The sequence below is a fragment of the Pseudorasbora parva genome, chromosome 11, assembly GCF_024679245.1.
Source record: "Pseudorasbora parva isolate DD20220531a chromosome 11, ASM2467924v1, whole genome shotgun sequence".
NCBI lineage: Eukaryota > Metazoa > Chordata > Actinopteri > Cypriniformes > Gobionidae > Pseudorasbora > Pseudorasbora parva.
The window spans coordinates 39,523,313-39,547,613 of NC_090182.1; the positions used below are offsets into that span (position 1 = coordinate 39,523,313).

The 24,301-nt window shown below is 37.0% G+C and overlaps 1 protein-coding gene across 4 annotated transcripts in view; it reads left to right on the forward strand.

Annotated features, from left to right (window-relative positions):
• The window catches only part of LOC137093168 (C-terminal binding protein 1), a 45,963-nt gene extending 22,199 nt beyond the window's left edge, over window positions 1-23,764 (forward strand). For all 4 annotated transcript variants that reach the window (XM_067457912.1, XM_067457913.1, XM_067457911.1 and 1 more), the window contains exons 3-9: window positions 10,392-10,536; window positions 10,663-10,869; window positions 14,966-15,180; window positions 15,269-15,399; window positions 17,261-17,388; window positions 17,588-17,702; window positions 22,528-23,764. In XM_067457912.1, the coding sequence (XP_067314013.1) occupies window positions 10,392-10,536; window positions 10,663-10,869; window positions 14,966-15,180; window positions 15,269-15,399; window positions 17,261-17,388; window positions 17,588-17,702; window positions 22,528-22,714 (1,128 nt within the window). In that variant the 3' untranslated portion in view covers window positions 22,715-23,764. The remainder of the gene's footprint in view (window positions 1-10,391; window positions 10,537-10,662; window positions 10,870-14,965; window positions 15,181-15,268; window positions 15,400-17,260; window positions 17,389-17,587; window positions 17,703-22,527) is intronic.
• Window positions 23,765-24,301: the final 537 nt, after the last annotated feature.

Sequence of the window (24,301 nt, forward strand, 5' to 3'; positions counted from 1 at the left end):
TATGGCAGGATTACAGCTGTCCACCCCGGTTGCCCAGTCTTAAAAAAAAAAAAAAGTAAATTAAGATATAAATTAATATAATTAGTTATTTAATATTTTAAACACTAATACAAAACTGATAACTGACAAACAGAGAACGATAGTTAAATTAATAATAATATAATAATAATTAATAAATAAGTCTTAAATTACGTCGGGTTAAATAAACTAAATAAGCATACAAACATGCCAAACAATCAAGCGAAGACCAGCATGTAGGCTAAAAGTTCAGGAAATACGCAGCAGCTATAGCTACCTTTGTTTTTGAGTTTATTTAATCAATATTAAGTATTAGCCTAATTGATACCGAACGAAATGGTGTGCTATTTTCTTTGCCATGTTGACTTCCAAAGAACAGCATGTGGGTTCTCTCCGCGCTGTTTTGACAGAGAAAATCTGACACACAGATTTTGAGAGTTGCCCATCCAAACAAAACAGAAGTCTACAGGAGATGTGAGGAACATTGTCTACAACACTACATAGCCATAAGTGGATTTTAAATTTAAAAGGACCTAGGGATGGGTACCGAAACCTGGTATTAAACGGGCCCAGGGGGGATTTTTACACAGAAGAAAGCCCTGTCTAGGTTGAGGCTCTGCCCCTGAATGTGTCGAGCCATTCATTAGTCTGGTTGTTTGATTTATAAAAGATTAAATGTAGCTGCAATAAATGCGCTAACAATCCGTACAGCTGTTGCAGTGCAGGACTTTTATAGGAAGAGCAGTTTGATCTTCGGCTGACCAATCAGCAGACACGGGCGTATAATTACCGCCCACGTGTAGAAATCGAATATTCAAGCTGTTTATTCATTTTCTACCTCTAAAAACGAAAAACTAAAAATCAAGCTGAATTCTTGCTTTTCTTTTTGTTTAAAAAATGAAAAAACGAAAAAGGAGCCGTTTTTTGTTTTTGAATACCCGTTTCTTTAAGGAAAACCGAATGGCCAAAATATACACTGACCTAAAAAAACGCATTGTCTCACAAGTTTTGTTGTATCGCTAAAAAAAAAATCTGCCTTTGAGTCGTGTCCATACATAATTTCGGGTATATATACAAATCTTTCGCATCCCAAATATTAAAGCATTTAACTGCTTTTGTGTGACGAAGCCCATGGGTTTGTACACAGGGTTTATTTGTTCCTGTATGCCAAATTTTAGGATCCATAAAATGGATTGATACAGTAAAATGTTTGTATTGCTACAGTAAGCCTTGAACATGCAGTCAAGCCAGCCACTGTTTGACGTGGCAGAGAAAGCATGTATTCAGATCATTCAAACCAAAAAAACGATATTCATCTGGTTTCAGAGGTCAGTAACATCAATTCGATCAAAAATGTGTTTTTTTTTTCTCTCAAAGACGGATGCTTTTTATTTGTGTAGGCCTTAAACTTTTTTAAATGGTCTTTAAAACTGCCGTCTTAACAATTAAAATAAAATCTTTAGAGATTTTGGATACAACCCACCTTATTTTTTTAGATATTACTTAGATAAAATTAGATTACCTATTAATTAATTGTAAAACATTTCTTTTGTCAGTATTGGAAACTAAATTCCTTCGTTTGACAGGCGCCACATCTTTGTTTCATATAGTTCAGCTCATAAATTCTGATGAGCTACACTATATTTTCCTCATTCACTTTGAAACAAAACTTTATTATTTATCATTATATTGTATACATAAAATTGTTTTATTAACAAGTATAATTAAGGTTTTTTGTACTTCATTATAAAGACTATTTAGATCAATAGAAGCAATATTCAGAAACTGGTGCAATTAGCTATTATTTTTCTGGTTAACTTCTATTATATTGTAAAAACAAAATTCCAAAAATAAGGATGAATGATGTTTGAGATGTAACACGTCTTATTGTTACCAATAGTGATAAAATAATTGAATATACAATTTAATAATATGAATTTTAACGGGAGCAACGACCATGAATGCGGACGCTATTGGCTATTTCTGTCATGCGACACCACATTCAAGTGTTTAAAGTTTTTCGCGACATTTGAAGTATCAACATAAAATGTATGCACTAAAGTTAAACAGAAAAAGATCTTTCAATTATCAATAAACGTTTTGATGCACTAACCTTTTTTTCTTTCACCCAAAAAATAAATCTCTGAATGGAATCCTGGCTTTCATATCCATTCCCTCGCTTTAATTAAATCCTGGCCGCGTTGTAATAATTTGTTCCCTTGTTTTAGTTAAATAAAAATTAGGTAACAATTTAGTTAAAAATTCTTAATTCATGGCCACAATATTTTTGTCCGCATCTCATGGTCAAGGCACTGTACACAACAAAGCAAAAAATCAAACAAAAAAAAACATACAAATGTAACTTTCTTTGTTTTTGGTCATTTTTAATTTTATGTTGTTACCAAGGTCATGTGGGCAGAGAAAAATAACATATCACAGCCAATCAAATCCATATGTATAGTATCTCACCATTAATTCCCACTATTTCACTAAGGAATATATCATGTCACAGAAGTAAAATGCGTTTTGAATGCTGTTTATGTGGATTTATTATGACTGTGTAGAATGTTTTTTTTTTCATCACTGGTTCATACAGATAAATATATCATGTAATATATGTTCAAGCATGGCTCTGCTATTCATCATAGATCCCACTGGCTCGACATGATGGAGCCTCTTTTGGCTTTGTTACATGGAAAAAGCACTTCATCTCACAAGCTAAAAAAGTAGATTGCACAATGGGGTAATATTTATGAGGCTGTGAGCGTTTTTGCCAGATATGAGTCAAATGATTCATTAGATGAATTCACTGGGATACGTGATGAAATCTCACAGCCATCCTACCAGCTGTACTTCATGTGATTTATTTATTTCATTCTCAATCTAACTTGCTTGCAGCCATTGATCAGTGCTTTTTCTTTAGCATTTGTAAAACTAGATCTGTCATGTTGTGATGTTTCATTGTGAAAGAACACATTTTTCTTTGTCAATCATTATGAATGGGGTTTGACATGTTTCTCAGCAAGGAACTGTATCTGATTCCAGAAATATGCACCATACATTAAATTTGGCAATACTATAAAATAAGGTTCAGTTATATATGATGAACTAACAACAATTTTACAGCATATTTATTTATTAGCTGGGTAATTATAATAATGTTAATAATTAAAAAGAGACTTCTTCCAAAATAATAATATAATACAAAATAATAAAAACATTTTTGAATGTAGTGTATACTAGTACATTTTTGTTTTTATTTAGAATATATTGTATAGTTAACTATACCGTTGTTCATTGTTAATTAATGTTTGTACATAAGACATTAAATGTTAAATGTTAAAGGTGTTAAAGGTGCCCTAGAATGATTTGAAACATGTTAAATTGTTCTCTAATATCTACACAGAGGGTATGTGGCTTATTTAAGGGAAAAAAATGTCCAGATACAGTTTACAGGTCCATTTACAACCCTATAAATTGTCCCTAGGATGTAATACTCTGTTTTTGCCTTATTAGGAATAGTCATGAATATTAATGTTGAGCTCTGCTCACAGCAGTTCAGTTGTTCAGCTTGTGAGTCCTGACTGTCCTAACACAACACAGAACGACTAAATGACACTTTAAGCAAAACATCTCAAATGGAGATTGCTGAAATGCAGCTTACTTGTTTATTGGTGTTTTCAGATACGCGCGCTTCCGGTTGCCAGATTTCAGTCATTAAATCCCCCAAACAGAGCTTTTCTGTTAAAAGAAACTTGTATACTCTCCGTTTTTTTTTTTACCTAAACATGTCCAATCTGGCAACCATATGCACGTGTGCGTGGATGATCTGAAAACACCAATAAACAAGTAAGCTGCATTTTATCAATCTCCATTTGAGATGTTCTGCTTAAAGTGTCAGTCAGTCTACATTTTATACTTGTCTTTTTCCGTCAACGATATTGCATGTTTATATAACGTAGTCACAATGTAGGCTAACGTTGCGCAGTGACTGTGATGTACTCTGAAAGCATGCAAAAATATACTACCACTTCAGTTCTCAAAAATATAAATATATAACTTATATTTTTACAAAATGAATAGCCTTGTCAAATGACTGTCGTTTTAACTTATATGGTGGAAAAGGTGACATGTGCTAGAAGGATCGAGTGAACGATCTGTAACGTTAAGCAACGTATCTACTCAACTTTTTGTAATAGCCTACAAAATAATATTACCCTTTGTCATTAGACACACTATTTAGTTTTGTGATGTACCTGGAGTTTCCTATTGTTACTCTACTAGCATCTTGCGTTATCTAGACAATGCTGTCTCTCTAAGAAACTTTCAATTTAATCAGAAATGGTTTAAACAGCTAGTCAATAAGTGGATAAAATCGCTACTTAATGCTTGCAGGAATATAGTTGTAATTGCCACTTACTTCAGTTTAAGACGCTGAGCGAAGCTTGCTTGAAATGGGCCGAACAAACGAACGATCTTGAATTAAATTGTTGTGGTATCCGATTATAAACATCAACCATGACTGTTGACATTTTTTATCTGTGGGAAGGGTAGAAAAGTCCTCACGTCTCTTGCACAGTCTGGAACATGAAGTGTGTCCATGAGAGAGGTTTGTTTACCTGCAGTCTCGATGATTTGTCAGTTCCGCCTGACAATGAACATGTTTGGACAGATGCAAATGTTGGGAGCGTGCATATAAATGATCCTCAACGCTTGCATCACGGTTGGCCTTATTTTGAGAATCACTTTTTTTTCTGTGGTGTTTTTGATTTACGAGATTTACATAAGAAGTAGGAGGCAATGATGTTTGAGACTCACAGTATGTGATGTCCATGTACTGAACTCTTATTATTTCACTATGACAAGGTTAATTCAATTTTTCATTCTAGGGCACCTTTAAAATGAATTAGATGATGTAGAAATCAACATTAACTTACACTGTGAAATCCAACAGTTGTTAATTAACACTTTTTTGGTTATTGTCTTAACTTAAAGGAACTGTATGTAAGAAATGTATTTCAATTAATCATAAAATGACCCTTCATGTTAATTTCAAATACTTATATCCCTGACAACAGCAATCCGGCAAGGATATTGTAATTTAAATGTTGTTGTTGCAGCCCTCAACTGATGTTGATGTTGACATGTTGTGTTTCGACCTGAAGCTCCACCCTCCACCTATCGACCAATAACGAAGTCAGTAGTGTTTCTGCATCCGGGTTGCCAGATTTGCTCTAGTTTTCCACAGCTGCAGCTACAAACATTCCTGCTGGATCCTGCAGCATATCTGGCAACCTCGAGTCAGGGGGAGGGGAGCGGGGATAGTGATTGCAGTACCAGTTTTGGCCACAATCTTACACACATTTCCTTTAATTGTAAAAATCGATGAATCTGTAATACACACTGTAAACAAATTACTGCCTTAAATTTTTTAAGTACAATCAACTTGGCTGGACTAAAAAAATTCATTGAATCTCATATAACTCATTCGGTGTATGAATGAGTGAATGAATGAATGTGAGGCAATATGTAAAGCGCTTTGGTGGCCATAGGTCTATTGAAAGTGCTATATAAATGCAGTCCATTTACCATAGCATAAAAAATTAGAGGACATGAGAGCCGTGATATCCCCATAATATAGTCCCAAGTCAAAATCTGCCTAGGAAATCACCTAGTCTTAATCTGCATCGCTATTTGTACTCGTTGTTAATACGCAGGCCACAAGAAGTAATTAGGTGGTGTTTGTTTTTTTAGTTTTTTTATCACTTTTACTCGGGACATGCTAGCTGGCAAGAAAAGATTTCATTCATTATGCTAAGCTAAGCTAGCGGCAAACCTGCCAAACTAAAACAATGCATACACTGAGACAAAAATGCATTTGCCCACATATCAAAATGTAGCAAAGAAGTTGACTAAGCCCTATTTCTAAAAACTGTGGAGTGTTCCTTTAAGGCAGTCGGTTTGCATGCTTTTATTTTATTTTTAAAAGTGCCCCTATTATGTTTTTTCAATTATTCCCTTTCATGCAGTTGTAAAGTCAAAAATGTGCGGTAAATAAAGTTATTGTTAGTTATTTAATCAACTCTAAACCACTTTTACAAGTCGTTTTGAATTTAAATCCCACTGGGTAAATACATTTGCATAATGCCCGCCTATGTTGTGTGTTGTCCACCCGCGAACGACTTGACCCGCCCTCAAACATGTCATTTTACTGATGACTGCTTCTCAAATCTTGAGTTCAACACGGGTTTCGCTGAATGCTTGCTCTGGGCACGTTAAGGAAGTCTAACTAGTTCGATTTTAAAGTGTAGATTAATAAATGCTGAAAAAGATCAAATACAACTGGCTGGAACAAGATCAAGTGCACGGTTTTATAATGTGTTCGCACTCAGAGGAGACCTGATTTGCTGCTGTCAGTATTATTAAGTGATGGTTTTCTCTTTCACACTACCCATGAACCTAAATAAAACTCATTTGCTACATTAACTCTACTGGCTACACACAAAAGACCAGCCATAAATCATTCCCTCTCAACACAATTCGCTTAATTCCATGTCATATAAATATTTACTCGCTCTGAATGCGTTTATGCACATTCAGACATTTTATGTAGCCAAGGGCCCGCATTATTTTCCTGCTGAACTGCCGTTTGCTTTTGGCTTGTTTTGTGTGGTTCTGGGTGGGTGCCAGGTTGATTCTCAAAGAACACTCCCCAGGCCTGCACAGACAGATGGCACTCCCTTTCTGCCCCTTCCCACAAACCTACAAAAACCCTCCTTATTTGACTTATTTAATCGGCCGCTGCTGAATGGACAGTCTCCTCGCATGGAGAAAAGAACTTCTGATAAGATGCAAAATCAATTGTCTGTCTGGGAGAGAAATTATCAGTAGATGATAAAGTGACATGAATATTTTCTACTATAACTGTAAATAAAATGGCTGTAAAAATCTCAATCTGTTGTATTTTATTAGGCTTCAAAAAGTATAACAACTTTTAATTTAAGTTAAAACAATCCTCACAGAACCCATCATGAATGTCATGTTTGCCTGTGCCCTTCCCTGTCTAGCAGGATACTCGACAAAATTTCGACAAGATATTTTGGCATAATTGTTTGTTATTGTTCATTCTAGCGTTAAAGAACTCAATTCTGGCACACATCTTTCTGTGCGTCACATAGACAGGACATTCACAGACAGCGTAATCGCTTTTGTCTTGTCGTGCTTGAATGGTTTAACATTTTTGCATTAATAAGAGCGTGATTATATTATGTAACACTAGCTAAAGGATGATATAAATTTCTAATTATTAATTGGATGCATTCACATGTTAAAGTTGAATGTCACCTGGGCATGTTTTTTAAATATTTTTTATTAATGTGTGATCAGATCTGTCATATCAATGTAGACATTTTTTTCTTCTACAAATAAATTCATTTGAAATCTTTTGTAATGACTGTCGGGTTTAATGTCTACCCATATGAAGGTTTTGAACCTAGAGTCTGGAATTAATTTCATTTCATACTAGCTTAATCTTCTTGGCCAGGGTGAAATTGGCTCAAGCCTGCAATGCTGTGCATGTTAATAATGAGTATTAATATGCACAGGATTGCAGGCTTAAGCCAATTCCATTCAAGTTTCAAATTGCATTGTGAGCACTTGTTCTTGATAAATACAAAATAGTGCAGGGGCTGGCGAGCTATGGCACAGAGGAGAAATTGCTGGCATATGAAGAAGAGCGAGAGGGGTGTATGTATTTAATTCAGATAAAGTATCTCACACCTGCATGAATCATAATGGCACCTAGTTCATTTGTTGGCCAGTGGAACATGGTTTTTACCAAGGTTTTTTCTCCATTCTGTCACCTGATAGAGTTTGGGATCCTTGCCACTTTCTGGCTTGCTTAGTTGGAGACACTCATTATTCAACAGTATTACTGATCTGACTGTACTGACACTGCTGTATGAGAACGGAACTGAACTGGACGATGACACCACTTTTGTCAGCAGAACTGCTTTATAGATGAAATTAACTAGTTTAATAATTGATGATCTTTACAATGGAACTGAATCAACACTGAACTTATTTCAGCTGAACAACAGCCCAAATTAATTATTTTCCTGTAAAGCTGCTTTGTAACAGTCTGTATTGTATAAGGCGCTATATAAATAAAGGTGACTTATTTTTGTATCTACTTTTTGAGGTAATCATTCCTCATTGTAACACAGCTTTTGTTTTATTAAGTTATGAGCTATATACTATTAAAGTGCCAGATTCAAACTGTGCAAGTCAATGAAAGCGAGCAGCTTTGACAAACGGCCGCTGTGCATCACGAGCCGCTGAAAACCTGATGTAGATCAAGACAGTGGATGTGCAGTATCACACACAAGTTAAGCCCATTAGACTGACAGCTTACAGGTTTTTGCGCTTAGCTTTGAGATGTTAATGCAATACATTTCTGAGATATTCAACTAAAACTAACTTGTAGGATTTTGACAAATTTAAAACAGTTTTTATGGAAAATTGCTTCAGAGATATTAATGCCTGGTTTCACAGGCATTGCTTAAAGGCGTACTTCAGCGCTGGGAAGATGAACCTGTATTTAAACTGGGTCATCAATGAAGAAGAAATGTGAAATTATTTTTTAATTTGGTGCCTTCTAGACTGAGAAAAGACAGAAAATGTATTTTTGCCTAATGGGTATGAAAGACTACAATTCCCAGAATGCTTCGTTGCCCAGTGAGGCCATTCCCAAAGCCACCTACTTGTTTACTTTGTGACTGAGTTGAAGAAGACACTACAATTAAAAACTGAACGTGTCTGTTCAATATAATGAGTGAGTCACCATGCGAGTATCACAGCACTAACTGCAGGAGTGAGATAAATTAGCTCTCATGATGAGAGCTGAGGTAATCGCGACTACACTCGAGGCATACATTCACAACACGAGTTCAGTCTGGCGCGTTTCAGTTCATGCCTTTGCAAGCTTAACTTTCATAGAAGTTAATTTGAGTTAAAAGTTAAAAGACTTACATTGCTCACCATAGCTCCGTTTAAATGAGTGCCTGTAGCTGCGAGCTGAGCTCTGAGTGTGTGATCTCCCATCCCCCATGCGCGGGTTCAAAACATGCGGAAATGGCTCCCTCTGCTGGCTGTAGTCTTTAGCCTTTGGGCAAACATTCCTCCTATGATGCAAATATCGTCAATTTGCATCATAGGAGGAATTTTTCCAGAAATAAAATGCAGAAATCTCTTGTCTCAGGGGGATATGAGGGGGGAAAGCACAATCATTTGAATATACTCCAGGGTTTCTACTGATGCAAAGCCATATGCTAATCGCTGAAGTAACCCTTTAAGTCTAGTCCCAGACTAAAATGCATGTTTGAGCTGTTTTAACTTAAAGCAACTTGCACTGATATAGGCATAACATTATGACCTATTATTGTGTTAGCCTCCCTTTTGCTGCCAAAACAGCCATGACCCATCAAGGCATGGACTCCACTAGACCACTGAAGGTGTGCTGTGGTATCTGGCTCCAAGATTTTGGCAGCAGATCCTTTAAGTCCTGTAAGTTGTGAGGTTGGGCCTCCATGGATCGGACTTGTTTGTTCAGCACATCCCACAGATGCTCGATTAGATTGAGATCTGGGGAATTTGGAGGCCAAGTCAACACCTGAACCATTTTTGATCAGACCATGCTGGCCAGCCTTCGCTCCCCATATGCATCAATGAGGCATGGCCGCCCATGACCCTGCCACCGGTTCTCCACTGTTCCGTCCTTGGAGTACTTTTATACTGACCACTGCAGACCGGGAACACCCCACAAGAGCTGCAGTTTTGGAGATGCTCTGACCCAGTCATCTAGCCATCACAATTTGGTCCTTTAAACTCGCTCAAATCCTTACGCTTGCCCATTTTTCTCGATCTAACACATCAACTTTGAGGACAAAATGTTCACTTTCCACCTAATCTATCCCACTCACTAAAAGGTGCCGTGATGAAGAGATAATAATCAGGGGTATTCAATTCACCTGCCTGATCGGTGTATCTTAAAATATATCATTACTATTGTTTTGTCTCTGTATGTTTTTTCTAAGACAAGTTAAGCCCTATCTGTGAAACTAGGTTTTAAATATGTGAGATTGTGATTGAACAAGTTCAGCTGTAAAATTAGTTAATCTATCAGTGATGCATTGTGTGTGGGGGTGGGGGGTTACTTATTGTACTTTCTCTTATTGTACTTATTGTACATGGTTACTTATTGTACTTTCTCTTAGAAAAATTATTTAGACTTTTTGCCCCTCAGTTTTGGAGCTGTTGTACCTGTGTGTATATTCTTTGCACAGACTGACTGTATTTTCTATATATTCTCTCAGGTGTTAAATGAAGCAGTGGGTGCTCTCATGTACCACACCATCACCCTGATGAGGGAGGACCTGGAAAAGTTCAAAGCACTTCGTATAATTGTCCGCATTGGGAGCGGCTTTGATAATATCGACATAAAGTCTGCTGGAGACTTAGGTAATGGTTAAGAAGGTTTTCCATTACATTGCACACGATGCACAACAATGTAAGTGTGTGTGTGTGTGTGTGTTTGTCTGTGTTTGTTGAATGATGAATCTGACTGTAATTCTTCCACACCTGCAGGTATAGCAGTCTGCAACATGCCAGCAGCTTCAGTAGAGGAGACGTCAGACTCCACCATGTGTCACATCCTGAACCTGTACCGACGCACCACCTGGCTACACCAGGCTCTCCGGGAGGGCACGCGGGTCCAGAGTGTGGAACAGATCCGAGAGGTCGCGTCTGGGGCGGCCCGGATCAGAGGAGAGACGCTGGGGATCATTGGCTTAGGTGTGTTGTCTCGCATAGCCGCACATTTGACTCTCGGTATGAAGTCTGATCCACTTTACTGTGTATTCTAGTCAAGAAACGCCCACTGAGACAGAAAGAGATCTTCTGAAGGAGATATAAAGTAACCAGCGGTGGTTTGTTTTGTTTTTATGTGCAGTGTAGGGGTGGGTAAATCTGAATAGACTGGTGCAGACAAAGAAAACATTGACAATTCTGATGAAGGCGCCACCAGTGGCTATAAAGATAACAGGAAACGAACGGTAATGCGTGTAGACTGTGTGATCTGCATTTCTGTCCATCCAGAAGTAATAAGCATTGATTATTTCACAGATCAAAAAGAAAGTGAAAGATACAGTTGTGCTCATTTCAGGGATCAGCCGTAAGGATGATGAAGATTTATTATTTTAGCAATATATAATTTTCATTAAATGTTTATTTTGAAAAATTGTACACACACACATATAGATACACTGTGTTCCAAATTATGATGCAAATGGCATATCAGTAGGATTCTAGTTTTTCAAATAAAGTGTTTTCTTTTTTCGTTTATTTCTCGTATCTTAGATAACTTTGATAACAGTCTCATACAGGTTTGTTAAATAGTTTGCCAGCTCTACTTGGGTAAATGGAAACCGTTCTTACAGAGGCTGTTCCACGTTATTAAGCAACTCACAGTTCTCATGCAGTATGGGGAGGAAGAAAGATCTCTCTGAAGATGAAAAGCATGAAATGGTGCAATGTCTTGCAAAAGGCATAAAAGCAGCTTATATTTTGCAAAAACAGAATATTGTCGAACTGTCAAAAGAATTGTGAGTGATTTACAGCAGAGAACAACCTGGTCAGACAAAGGCTTATTTAAAGGCTTTTAAGTTTATGTAAAAAAAAAAATATAATTGTACTAAAAGGACAGCTATACAAAAAGGGCATTTTAAACTGCTGGTGTCTAGGGAGTCTCAATAACCTCTCTATATGTAAAGTTGTATTTCATTATCTCTAACCAAAGCTCACACTGAATGTTTATCATACTGAAATCCTATTGATATATGTTCATTGACATGAAAATGTTCGTATTTTTAAAATATTAGTTGGTACAAAAGAAATGTACACCTGCTCCCTACCACGTGTAAATGGTGCGTAATGCAGTTTAACGCTCTGTTCTAATTTAAGCAAACTGGGGGCATTGCATTTTGATGGACTATGAACCAGAATAATATTTCACAAGTTCATTGGCCCTGTATTTTTTTTAACAGTTCATCTTTGGGTACAATGCTGCACTCGTCACTGCAGGGACAAAAACTACACAAACCAGTCATCCTACATGTACAAAGACTAAACAATATTGCTGGTTACTGCATTTTTATATTCAGTAATATTTTTAACACAACACTGCCATGGATATTCTGTATCATAGCAACCAAAGTATCTCAGCTGGAAAAACGCTGTGCTTGCAAATCGCTTTCAAGTGCCACCAGATGGCCATTTTCAGAAGAGCACCAGGCATTTCTTAAACGGCTAAAAATGCTTTGGTGGACACACGATTATTTAATATTTATTGCTAGGCATATGTCCAATTAGTCTCTTTAGCATTTATGTAATATACTGGAGTCAAACCTGAGAAGGGAGTCCACACTGTTCCTGGACACATCATTTGCGTAGTTGTAACTAATGGGGGCGGGGATTATGCTAATTATGAATGAGTCCACGTGCACCCTATTTATGAATGTTTGGTATTCGATTAATACCATATTTCCTAAAAAAAATACCTATAGTCAATTAAACGCCGGGCCTCTGATTGTATATATAATAATCTCCTAAATGCCTTTCATTTAATGTGCATTCAAGTTCATCATAATGTACAGGAGGGCTGTCGGCTGTGCCGTGACAGCTGACAGACCGACACGCAACCATCCTGATGCCACGCGCCCATTCTTGCGTGCGACACACACTATCCTATAGTAGTCTCTTCTATAGTTACCTAAAAACTTTATAGGGATGGCTCTGTAAATTAAATTGAGAATATAATTGATGCATTTATGCCATTTTAAATAGGCTATACGGTAGTCTATGAGAGATTCGACGTCTGTGAAAATACTGTGTCAGGCAGGCTACACAAATATCTCATATTTTTTATACGTCTTACTCTGCATTTAAAGCAGCACTAGGTAACTTTTCAACCTTCATAATATATTTTCTAGACTCTTGTGATGATACATTGACTTACAATAGGTTGAACTACAATACACCTTACCACTGAATGTGTGATGTGGTATCTGGCACCAAGATGTTAGCAGCAGATCCTTTAAGTCCTGTAAGTTGTCAGCTGGGGTCTCCATGGATCGGACTTGTTTGTTCAGCACATCCCACAGATGCTCGATTGGATTGAGATTTGGGGAATTTGGAGGCTAAGACAACACCTCAAACTCGTGCTCCTCAAACCATTCCTGAACCATTTTTGCTTTGTGGCAGGGCACATTATCCAGCTGAAAGAGGTCACAGCTACCAGGGAATACCATTTCCATGAAAGGGTGTACATGATCTGCAAAAATGCTTAGGTAAGTGGTATGGGTCAAAATAACATCCACATGGATGGCAGGACCCAAGGTTTCCCAGCAGAACATTGCCCAAAGCATCACACTGCCTCCGTCGGCTTGCCTTCTTCCTATAGTGCATCCTGGTGCCATGTGTTCCCCGGGTAAGCGACGCACACACACCCGGTCATCCACGTGATGTAAAAGGAAACTTACTTGATTAATCAGAACAGGCCACTTTTTTCCATTGCTCCGTATGTCCAGTTCTGATGCTCACTGTTGGTACTTTCGGCAGTGGACGGGTCAGCATGGGCACTCGGACTGGTCTGTGGCTATGTCGCCCCATACACAACAAACGGTGATGCACTGTGTATTCTGGCAACTTTCTGTCAGAACCAGCATTAACTTGTTGAGCAATTTGAGATACAGTAGCTCGTCTGTTTGATCGGACCACACGGGCCAGCATTCGCTCCCCACGTGCATCAATGAGCCTTGGCCGTCCATAACCCTTTTCATGGTTCACCACTGTTCTTTCCTTGGACCACCTTTCATAGATACTGACCACTGCAGACCGGGAACACCCCACAAGATCTGCAGTTTTGGAGATGCTCTGACCCCAATCGTCTAGTCGTCATCACAATTTGTCCCTTATCAAGCTCACTCAAATCCTTACTCTTGCCCATCTTTCCTGCTTTTAACACATCGACTTTAAGGACAAAATGTTCACTAGCTGCTGTTGTGGAAAAAAGAATAATAGATTAATAATTATCATGGTGAAGCTGAAATTGAAAAACACAAGCTAAGTGTCTTAAAAGCTTTTATTCTTGCTAAGAAGGTAAATTCGGACATGTGCAGTCAGAAAAGACAAAAACCAAAGCCCCCGCTCATTCTTTTATACTCTCATTTCAATGGGTGAGGGCTGATAACAAAAACACGATAACAAACTCCTTAATTGGTGTTATATGCAGCTGTCACACCTTGAGTGTAACACAAAACTTTCCAAGAACTTGTTCAAGGCTACATCAGTGTTATTCACTTCACCTGTCATAATGTTATATCATCATAGTGAATGTCATAATGTTTTGCCTGATCTGTGTATATTCAAATAGAAAACAGTCGTTTTAAATTGTAATAATATTCACATATATAACAATTTAAAGTATTTACTCTATGTCAGAATATTGCTGTGTATTTATTTATTTTATCTTTTTTTCAAAGAAGCTTGAAATAATACTATATTACTAAACTATATAGCAATACTATAATAATGCTATAATATAACTCGATTAATTAAATCAATTAAACACACTATTGCTGGAAATTAAGATGCCATTAAAAACACTACTTTACTTTAGCTCATAATATAGGCCTTTAAACACTTTATTGCGTAGTGTGGAGCGTAGGAAAGCAACACAATTACACACCATTTTATTGGAGCCTTTTTTTGTCGTATAGCTGTCATTTTACCATGACAGTGACAGACATTATTAAATAATAATAATAATAATAATAATAAAACAATCCTGAAGGCTCTTCATTCATGTCTAAAGTGATATGTTTGCTCTCAGGTCGTGTTGGACAGGCGGTGGCGCTGAGAGCCAAAGCGTTCGGTTTCAACGTGATCTTCTACGACCCATACCTGTCGGACGGGATGGAGCGCGCCCTGGGGCTTCAGAGAGTCAACACCCTACAGGACCTGCTCTTCCACAGCGACTGCGTCACCTTACACTGCAGTCTCAATGAGCACAACCACCATCTCATCAATGACTTCACCATCAAACAGGTACGGCCCACAACGATTCACAAACACAAGGAACACACATGCGCTGTTGTCGCATTTGTGTACGATCACCATTTTGTGTCGACTGTAGATGCGGCAGGGCGCCTTCCTAGTGAACACTGCGCGTGGTGGTCTGGTGGATGAGAAGGCTTTGGCCCAGGCTCTTAAAGAGGGCAGAATACGGGGAGCAGCTCTGGACGTCCATGAGACAGAGCCGTTCAGGTGAACAACAACAACAACAATTGATGTTGAAGTATTGTCTTGTTTTGACATTTGGTTCGAAGACCCATTCCTATTCCACCCCTTGCAGTTATTTTTTTACATTGTATTATTTGGCTCCGAACCACACGGATAAAACATGCCTCTGTTTACTACAAAGGCATTACAAGGAATGTAAAGAATTCAAACTGCTTCCCGAAGGCAGTTTCTAAGGAGACAAATAGCACTGAGAAATACTGTAATTAAAACATCATCAATAGTTGTTAACTTTTACATTTACACTTACATGTATGCATTTAGGAAACACTTTTGTCCAAACTGACTTACAAAAGCAAAAATGATTTGCCAAGGAGCCAACAATATGCATGAACAGTGCCATGTTCGTTAGAGAACCAGATGTTGAACACTTCTGTAAATAAGGGTCAAATTGCTTTCCAGTACCAATTGTGAAGTCTAATGTTATTTTAGTATAATTTATAAACTGTTATTTTTCTTATTAATATTTAGAATTAGCTTTTATTTTTATATTTCAGAAAATAAAAATATTTCATAATGTAAGTTTCCCCTCACTTTCAGTGGCTTTACTTCAGTGAAAGGTTATCATTTTGTAAATTTTATGAATGAAAAATCAGATTTATTTGCCTTTGCACATATTTACCAAGACTGCCAATATTAGTGGAAGGACCTGTATATACACACTACTGGTCAAAAGTTTTAGAACGGTACGATTTTTTAATGTTTTTAAAGAATTCTCACCAAGGCTGCATTTATGTTATTAGAAATACAAAAAAAAATCTGTTATATTGTGAAATATTATTTAAATATATATATATTTTAGGATTATTTAATGAATAGAATGTTCAAAAGAAACATAAAGCATTTCAGCATTTATCTGAAACATAAAGCTTTTGCAACATTATAAATGTCTATATTGTCACTTGATCAATTTATTGCATCCCTGCTAAATAAATGTATTAATTTCTTTACTTTCCCCCCAAAAAATACATTAAAAAATTCTTACTGACCCAAAACATTTAAAGGAAGTGTGTGTAAGATTGTGGCCAAAACTGGTACTGCAATCACTATCCCCTCTCCCCCTCCCCCTGACTCGAGGATGCCAGATATGCTGCAGGATCCAGCAAGAACGTTTGTAGCTGCGGCTGTGGTAACTAGAGCAGATCTGGCAACCCGGATGCAGAAACACTACAGACTTCGTGATTGGTCGATAGGTGGAGGGCGGAGCTTCAGGTCGAAACACAACATGTCAACATCAACATCAGTTGAGGGCTGCAACAACAACTTTTAAATGACAATATCCTGGCCGGACTGCTGTTGTCAGTGATATAAGTATTTGAAATTAACATGATTTCTTAATGTCTAGTGACATATCAGGGCCATTTTATGATTAATTGAAATACATTTCTTACACACACTTCCTTTTATTGGTAGTACAATATTAAAAAAGCTTTTTATTTCAGATAAATACTGTTCTTTTGAAGTTTCTATTCATCAAAGAAAAAAGTTTCTTGAGCAGTAAATTATCATATTAGAATGATTTCTGAAGGATCATGTGACACTGAAGACTGGAGGAATGATTCCCAAAATTCAGCTTTGCATCATAGGAATAAATTACATTTTAAAATATATTCAAATAGAAAAGTTATTTTACATTTTAATAATATTTCACAATATAACAGCTTTTTTTGTATTTCTAATAACATAAAATGCAGCCTTGGTGAGCAGAAGAGACTTTAAAAACATAAAAAGATCATACCGTTCTAAAACGTTTGACTGGTAATGTATGTGTGCGTGTTTTTACTCTATGGGTGCGTGAGACTCTTATACAGCTGCATGTGTGTGTCAGTTTCAGCCAAGGTCCTCTTAAAGACGCCCCCAACCTGATCTGCACCCCTCACGCGGCCTGGTACAGCGAGCAGGCCTCCATTGAGATGCGGGAGGAGGCGGCGCGGGAGATCCGTCGAGCTATTACCGGTACATCGACACATGACGCTATCAGTCCCACTTCATAATGCCTCAGACATTTGTCAAATGATGTGAGAGCACTGGGTGTCGGATCTCTTTCATCATTTTAGTGAAAACAGCATGCTTTAATTGCAGCTGTGCAGGCTTGATGTGCTGTGATCAATGACTCAGGTTTTCCCTGTAATCACGCTTTTTTTTCCTCCTCCAGGTCGCATTCCAGACAGCCTGAAGAACTGCGTGAACAAAGAGTTCCTCACACAGACCACGCATTGGGCTGGCATGGACCCTGCTGTTGTTCATCCAGAACTCAATGGCACCTATAGGTACAACAATCCATTGAGAAATGCATTCCTCTTTACTGAATACAGCATATAGATGATGCTGTTCTGTTGTTATTCTACCAGGACTTGTAGAAAAAAAATATACAACTGGCAATGCAAGATTGCCTTTACTGTGGTTAAAATCAACATAATGTCAGAATAGACCATTTTGGACTTCTTAACACATGTTCCTAGTCTTATTGCACACAAGTGCATGTTATTAGAAAAGTCTTGACAATCTTTCATCAAAATGTCATAACTTGTAACTGCCTCTGAAATGCCTATTCCATTTGTGTGGGGAAAAGAATTGGTGGTCGACTGAAGTGGGTTCATTTGAAGTGGGAGAGAACAAGAGCTAGTATTAATTATGATATATACAATTCAATTTATTGACAGCAAATGAGATGAGACACAGAATTGCTTATATAAGCTGTGCATATTTAAAAAAAAAAAAACTAACAAACAAAAAAACAAGAAATTGAAAACAGAAGTTGTTTAATACTGGCCAAGTTATTACATTTTGAAATTGTATGTAAAGGGATCCCACAGTTTTTTAGCAGTGAATTTCTGTGACCTTCCCAGTCATTTGTGATAAATGAATAGGATTGTTGAAATAATTTTGATTAAGACTGATTTGCTAATGATTCATTCAGACCCATGTGAATCTGTATGACTAGTTCATTGAAAAGAACCGATTTATGCGGATGATTTGTTCATTGATCAAACATTACTAGTATAACTAGAAAGTATATTCGCTAGCCTTTAAGGAAAACTACTTTATCCTTTCCATGCCATTATAAAATCACTGTAACACATGACCTGGAGTTGCTTAATACTGCTTAATGATTAAATTAAAAATACATCATTAAAAAAGTAGGGTTGGGGATCGCAAATCGATTCTAGAATTGAATTCCAGAATATTTAAGGTTAGATACATATTGATATTTTTGTGTGGATTTTAATATAACTTTAAACCATTAAGCGGTTTAGACATAGACCCGCCAGCGCGCTTAAAACATAATTTAAAGGAACACTTCACTATTTTTGAAAATAAGCTCATTTTCCAATTCCCCTAGAGTTGAATAGTTGAGTTTTACCATTTTCAAATCCATTCAGCCGATCTCCAGGTCTGGCGGTAGCACTTTTAGCATAGCTTAGCATAATTCATTGATTCTGATTAGACCGTTAGCATCGCGCTCAAAAATGACCAAAAACGTTCCATATTTGTCCTATTTAAAACTTGACTCTTCTGTAGTTGCGTCGTACTAAGACTGAAATGAAAAGTTGTGATTTTCTAGACTGATATGGCTAGGGACTATACTCTCATTCCTGTGTAATAATCCAGAAACTTTGCTGCTGTACCAATGATATTACACAGCGCCTGAAAATAGGCTAATTTCCTTCAACATAACCAACGTGATAACCTGTTGGCACACAGTGTGCATTGTAACCATGGAGACATTTGTACGAGACGATTCAGACGATATTTACTTTGGTGCAGATCCTGAACCATATCTGTTCGAACCAAAATACCTTAAATTCTGCAGCTACACAAACTTATTGCCGGTCAAGTTGGAAGTTTCCTAGCTGGGGACTATTTTCAGGCGCTGTGTAATATCATTGCGCCGCTGCACCCGTGGTACAGCAGCAAAATTCCTGGATTATTATGCCTTTTTTGTTGGTCTTGGTACACAATGTAACTACAGAAGAGTCGAGTTTTGAATTTTTAAAATTTTTGAAAGTCTTTGGTCATTTTTGAGTGAGATGCTAATGGACTAATATGATTCAAAGATATATGCTAAGCTATGCTAAAAGTGCTACCACCAGATACAGAGATCGGCTGAATGGATTCAAAAATGGTAAAACTCCACTGTTGAACTCTAGGGGAGTTGGAAGATAATTTCCAAAAATAGTGGAGTATTCCTTTAATTTTATTTTAAGCCATAGACTCACTCTCTGTTTTCTGTGTTGCACACACATTCAAAACAACATGCGCACAGAAATTTGCCTCTGCTACTGAACCGAGTTCTCTTCCGTGTATTTTTTGCACTTAGACAGACACAAAATGCACACGACGTCAAAATATCGTCGTAAACACAGTCTTTTATGTCTTAAGGGAATGTAAACAAAGAAGTTGACAAAGAAAGCGCATCTGAAACAGTATATAGGATCCGTGCAGCTCTTAAAGGGACAGCAGTCTAATATTCCTGCTTTATAATAACGTTAATCAAACAACAAAAGGCAAAGCTGTTCTTGACTGTATAACTTTTGTAACTATATTTGTAATGTATACTGTATATTTTATTCATAAAGTGCAGTGTTATTCTACATTTGATTACATTTTCTGTACCAGAATACCTGAAAATCTTAAAACTGTTTATTTCAATCATATCTTTGTTGAGTTGTATTTATTTGTGCGATTGCTAATTTTTATATATTCATTTTAAATGACTTGAGTGTTTACTTGTCTTTAAATTGATATAAGTTAGGCTAGTTGTTTTTGCTAGGGTATTTTTAAACCATAGGCAAAAGATCGTTGTGTAAATGTTCTTTAGCCTGTTGATGTTTGTGCATGTAATTTAGCCACAATGAAATGTATTGCAGTAAGACTCAGAATAAATGTCAATGATATATATATTTTTTACCTTATTGGGGTCGGCATTAGGAATCCATAAGCGAAATCGGAATCGTTAAAATTCAAACGATACCCAACCCTATTAAAAATAATAATCCAATTGTATTGTAATATAGTAATGTACAAAGCCCCTAAAGGGACCTTTGCAAAAATAAAAATTATAACGAATTTTGTGGTTTGGGTGCGCACAAGGAATTATTGCAAAAATAATAATTAATTTTTTAATTGGCAGTTACATTTTTTATGGGACAATATAAATATACTGGCCATTATTTTTATTTTTTTTAAGATAATAGGTTATACATAAACTGGAAATTTTAACTTATTAACACTGTGCTCTTGTGAAAAGTTTCTCAAAAGCCTGTATATTTTTTCTATTTAGTCCATTTATGCCATATGGTCCATTTAATTACTACTAAATATAGTAATGTTAAATAATGTAGTTAATGTTTTTGAAAGAAGTCTCTTATGCTTATCAAAGCTGCATTTATTTGATCAGAAATACAGTAAAAAAATTATATTGTGAAATATTATTGCGATTTAAAATAACTTTTTTATATTTTAATATTATTTTAAAATGTAATGAATTACTGTAATGAATATTTTCATGATTATTTGATGAGTACCAAAGCATTTAAAAAAAAAAAAAAAACTGAAATCTTATCTATCATTATAATTATGTGACTTTTGATCAGTTTAATGCATCCTTGATAAATAAAACTATTAATTTCTTAAAAAGTATATATTAAGTATATATTATTAACATATTATGTATCAAGATGCATGTACATTTCAACTTGGCTCATCCAACACGATCTCCTAGTACAGCGTATCTATAGCACGCATATTTGTCATGCAATTTACACATAGAATTGACTTTTTACGTGCTTATGATATGCACTCTTTAGTAGGATTAGTGGTGTTGTTTAAAGGGTTAGTTTACCCAAAAATTAGAATTCTGTCATTAATTCCTCACCCTCATGTTGTTCCAAACCTGTAAGACCTTCGTTCATCTTCAGAACACTAATTAAGATATTTTTGATGAAATCTGAGAGCTCTCTGTCCCTGACAGCCATTTAATTTACACTTTCAATGTCCAGAAAGGTAGTAAAGATATTAAAATAGTCCATGCAACTCCAGTGGTTCAGCTTTAATTTAATGAAGCGACGGAACACAAAAACAACAAAAATAACGACTTTACTCTACAATTTAGTTCTAGCCTGTGCCAGTCTCCCACGCAGTTTATGTTGTAAACCGTGCAGCGCTTTCGTGTTGTACAGCAGCCGATACTGGTCACGTGAACGCCACGACGCATGTGTGTGATGATGCAGGAGCTGGACTGTCTTTACAACCTAAACTGCGTAGGAGACTGACACAGGCTAGAAGGAAATTGTTGAATAAAGTTGTTAATAAGTATTTTCGTTGCTTCATAAAGTTCCCCCAAAAAGGAAAATTAATCATTTACCCTCATTAATTACTTACCCTCATGTCGTTCGTCACCCGTAAGACAGCCGTTCATCTTCGGAACACAAGTGAAGATATTTTTGTTGAAATTCGATGGATTTCATTGACACCAATGTCATTTCCTCTCTCAAGACCCATAAAAGGCACTAAAGATGTCGTTAAAAAGTCCAATGAAGGCCTTTCTGAACCATCGGGTTTCAACAAAAATATCTTCATTTGTGTTCCGAAGATGTCTTACCGGTGTCGAACGACATGAGGGTAAGTAATTAATGAGAGAATTTTCATTTTTGGGTGAGCTAACCCTTTAAAGTTGAACCACATGGACTATTTTACAACCTTTCTGGACCTTGAAAGTGTTAATTAAATTGCTGTCAATGGAGGGTAAGAGAGCTCTTAGATTTCATCAAGAAATATCTTAAACTGTGTTCTGAAGATGAACGAAGGTCTTACAAGTTGGAACGACATGAGGGTAAGTAATTAATGACAGAATTTTCATTTTAGGGTGAGGTAACTATCCATTTTTTAATCAACAATTACCCAGAGAGCAACATAGTGTCTGCCCAGATCTGGTACCAATCGTGGCCCGGATCAGGGCCGACTCTACGTTGGTGTCTAGGTACGCACTAACATAGTAGTGTCATAGAGACATGGAAGGCTTCACTGCAGGGACAGTTGCTCTATTGCAGGTGTTGCTAACAACTGCTGTTTAATATTATTCCACTTCCGCAGGTACCCCCCAGGCGTAGTGAGCCTCGCTTCAGGGGGTCTACCTCCGCCAGTGGAGGGCATCATGCCAAGTGCCGTGCCCATAACCCACAGCCTGCCCACTGTAGCCCACCCACCACACGCCCCCTCACCCGGCCAAACCGGCAAACCCGAACCCGATAGAGAGCAGCACCCCAACGAACAGTTGTAGCCCCCCTCTTCAAAGGCTCTCCGTACCACTATAGAACTCTCCTGGTCCTTCTTTACCCCAAAGAAGAGGAGCGGAAACCAGCCCCCGGGGCTCAGAACCAGCCACTAAAAACAACCACGACTCAGAAGTAGCCAACTCTTTGACTGAAGCTGGTGGACTGCGCTCTTTGAAGTATCTAGTGGGGACAAGAAAACAACAACAAAAAAGAGAAAACGTGTGGATTTCAAACAAAGTTAACTTCTCCCTGATGCAAAATCCTGCTGTTTTAGATTGTAGTCTGTCCAAGTGCAGTGGGCGATCTTTATTTTGTCTGTCTAATGGGTTTCATTGTTAAAACAACAGTAGCTATTACATGAATGTAATCTGTTTGTGTACAGTTTTTAGGACATGATTAATGGTTTGTAGATGAGAAAAAAAACTGAAACCACATCCCAGGAGGCATCTCACCACCTGATAATAGATCCAATAAAAAGCATATTCGTTTCGCTCGTTTGATTTTATAAGCCCCGAAAGAGGCGGGATTTGCACACCCTCTCAGGAAAATTTATTTCCCCCCTTCCTTCCTTCCTTTCTTTCTTTTAAATTAAACCACATAGTACATTGTTTTTGTACCCATTTGTCTTTTTGTAGTCAAAATTCAGTACAGTACTTTAAAGATCTACACTCAGTATGTTTTTATTTTTGGAGCATGTATTTCCTTATGTGTTAAAGGTTAAAAAAGAAAACAGAAAATGTTCATATTTTGAACAAAAAGTAAAAAAAACAACTAATTTGTCTTGTGCAAAGCTGGCGTAATGCTTGCCTGTTTGTGTGTGACTTGATTGTACCGTGTTTTTCGAGGATGCCGGGATAGTTGCAGCTCTCCATCGCCTACATAGTTTCCTTCCTGGTAAAGTGGTAGGCTAGCAATATACATACTATATATACTATGAGATATTAATATTTTTTGTTAAACAGAATCCAAAAAGAAATGTTTGTGACTGTATGCATTTGTATGAATTATTTTAAATGAAATAAAAGTCCGAGTTAAACGACACAACAACAATTTTCGCCATGGTGTGGACATTCGTTTTCTCATATAATTGATGCAGGTGCCAACCAGGCATGCTGAAGATAGTTTGTATGCAGCAGGGGAATTGGGGTCGAAGCTCAAAGCTGTAAATTAGCTCGCTCTGACCTATCTGACATTATATATATATATATATATATATATATATATATATATATATATATATATATATATATATATATATATATATATATATATATATATATATATATATATATATATATATATATAAATGAAGCTTAAAGGGATACGCCACCACCACGTTTCATATTAAACTATGTTATTCCCTTAACTAAGACGGGTTGATACATACCTCTCTCGTCTCAGTGCGTGCACTTAAATCTCTCTGACGTGCGGTGACGATCTGATAGCATTTACCTTAGCCCACTAAGCCCAGTTCATTCACTATGGAACCAAACAGAGATCAAGTTAGAAGCGACCAAACACCTCCACGTTTCCCCTATTTAAATACAGTTACACGAATAGCTAAACGACGAAGTATGGTGACAAAATAAAAC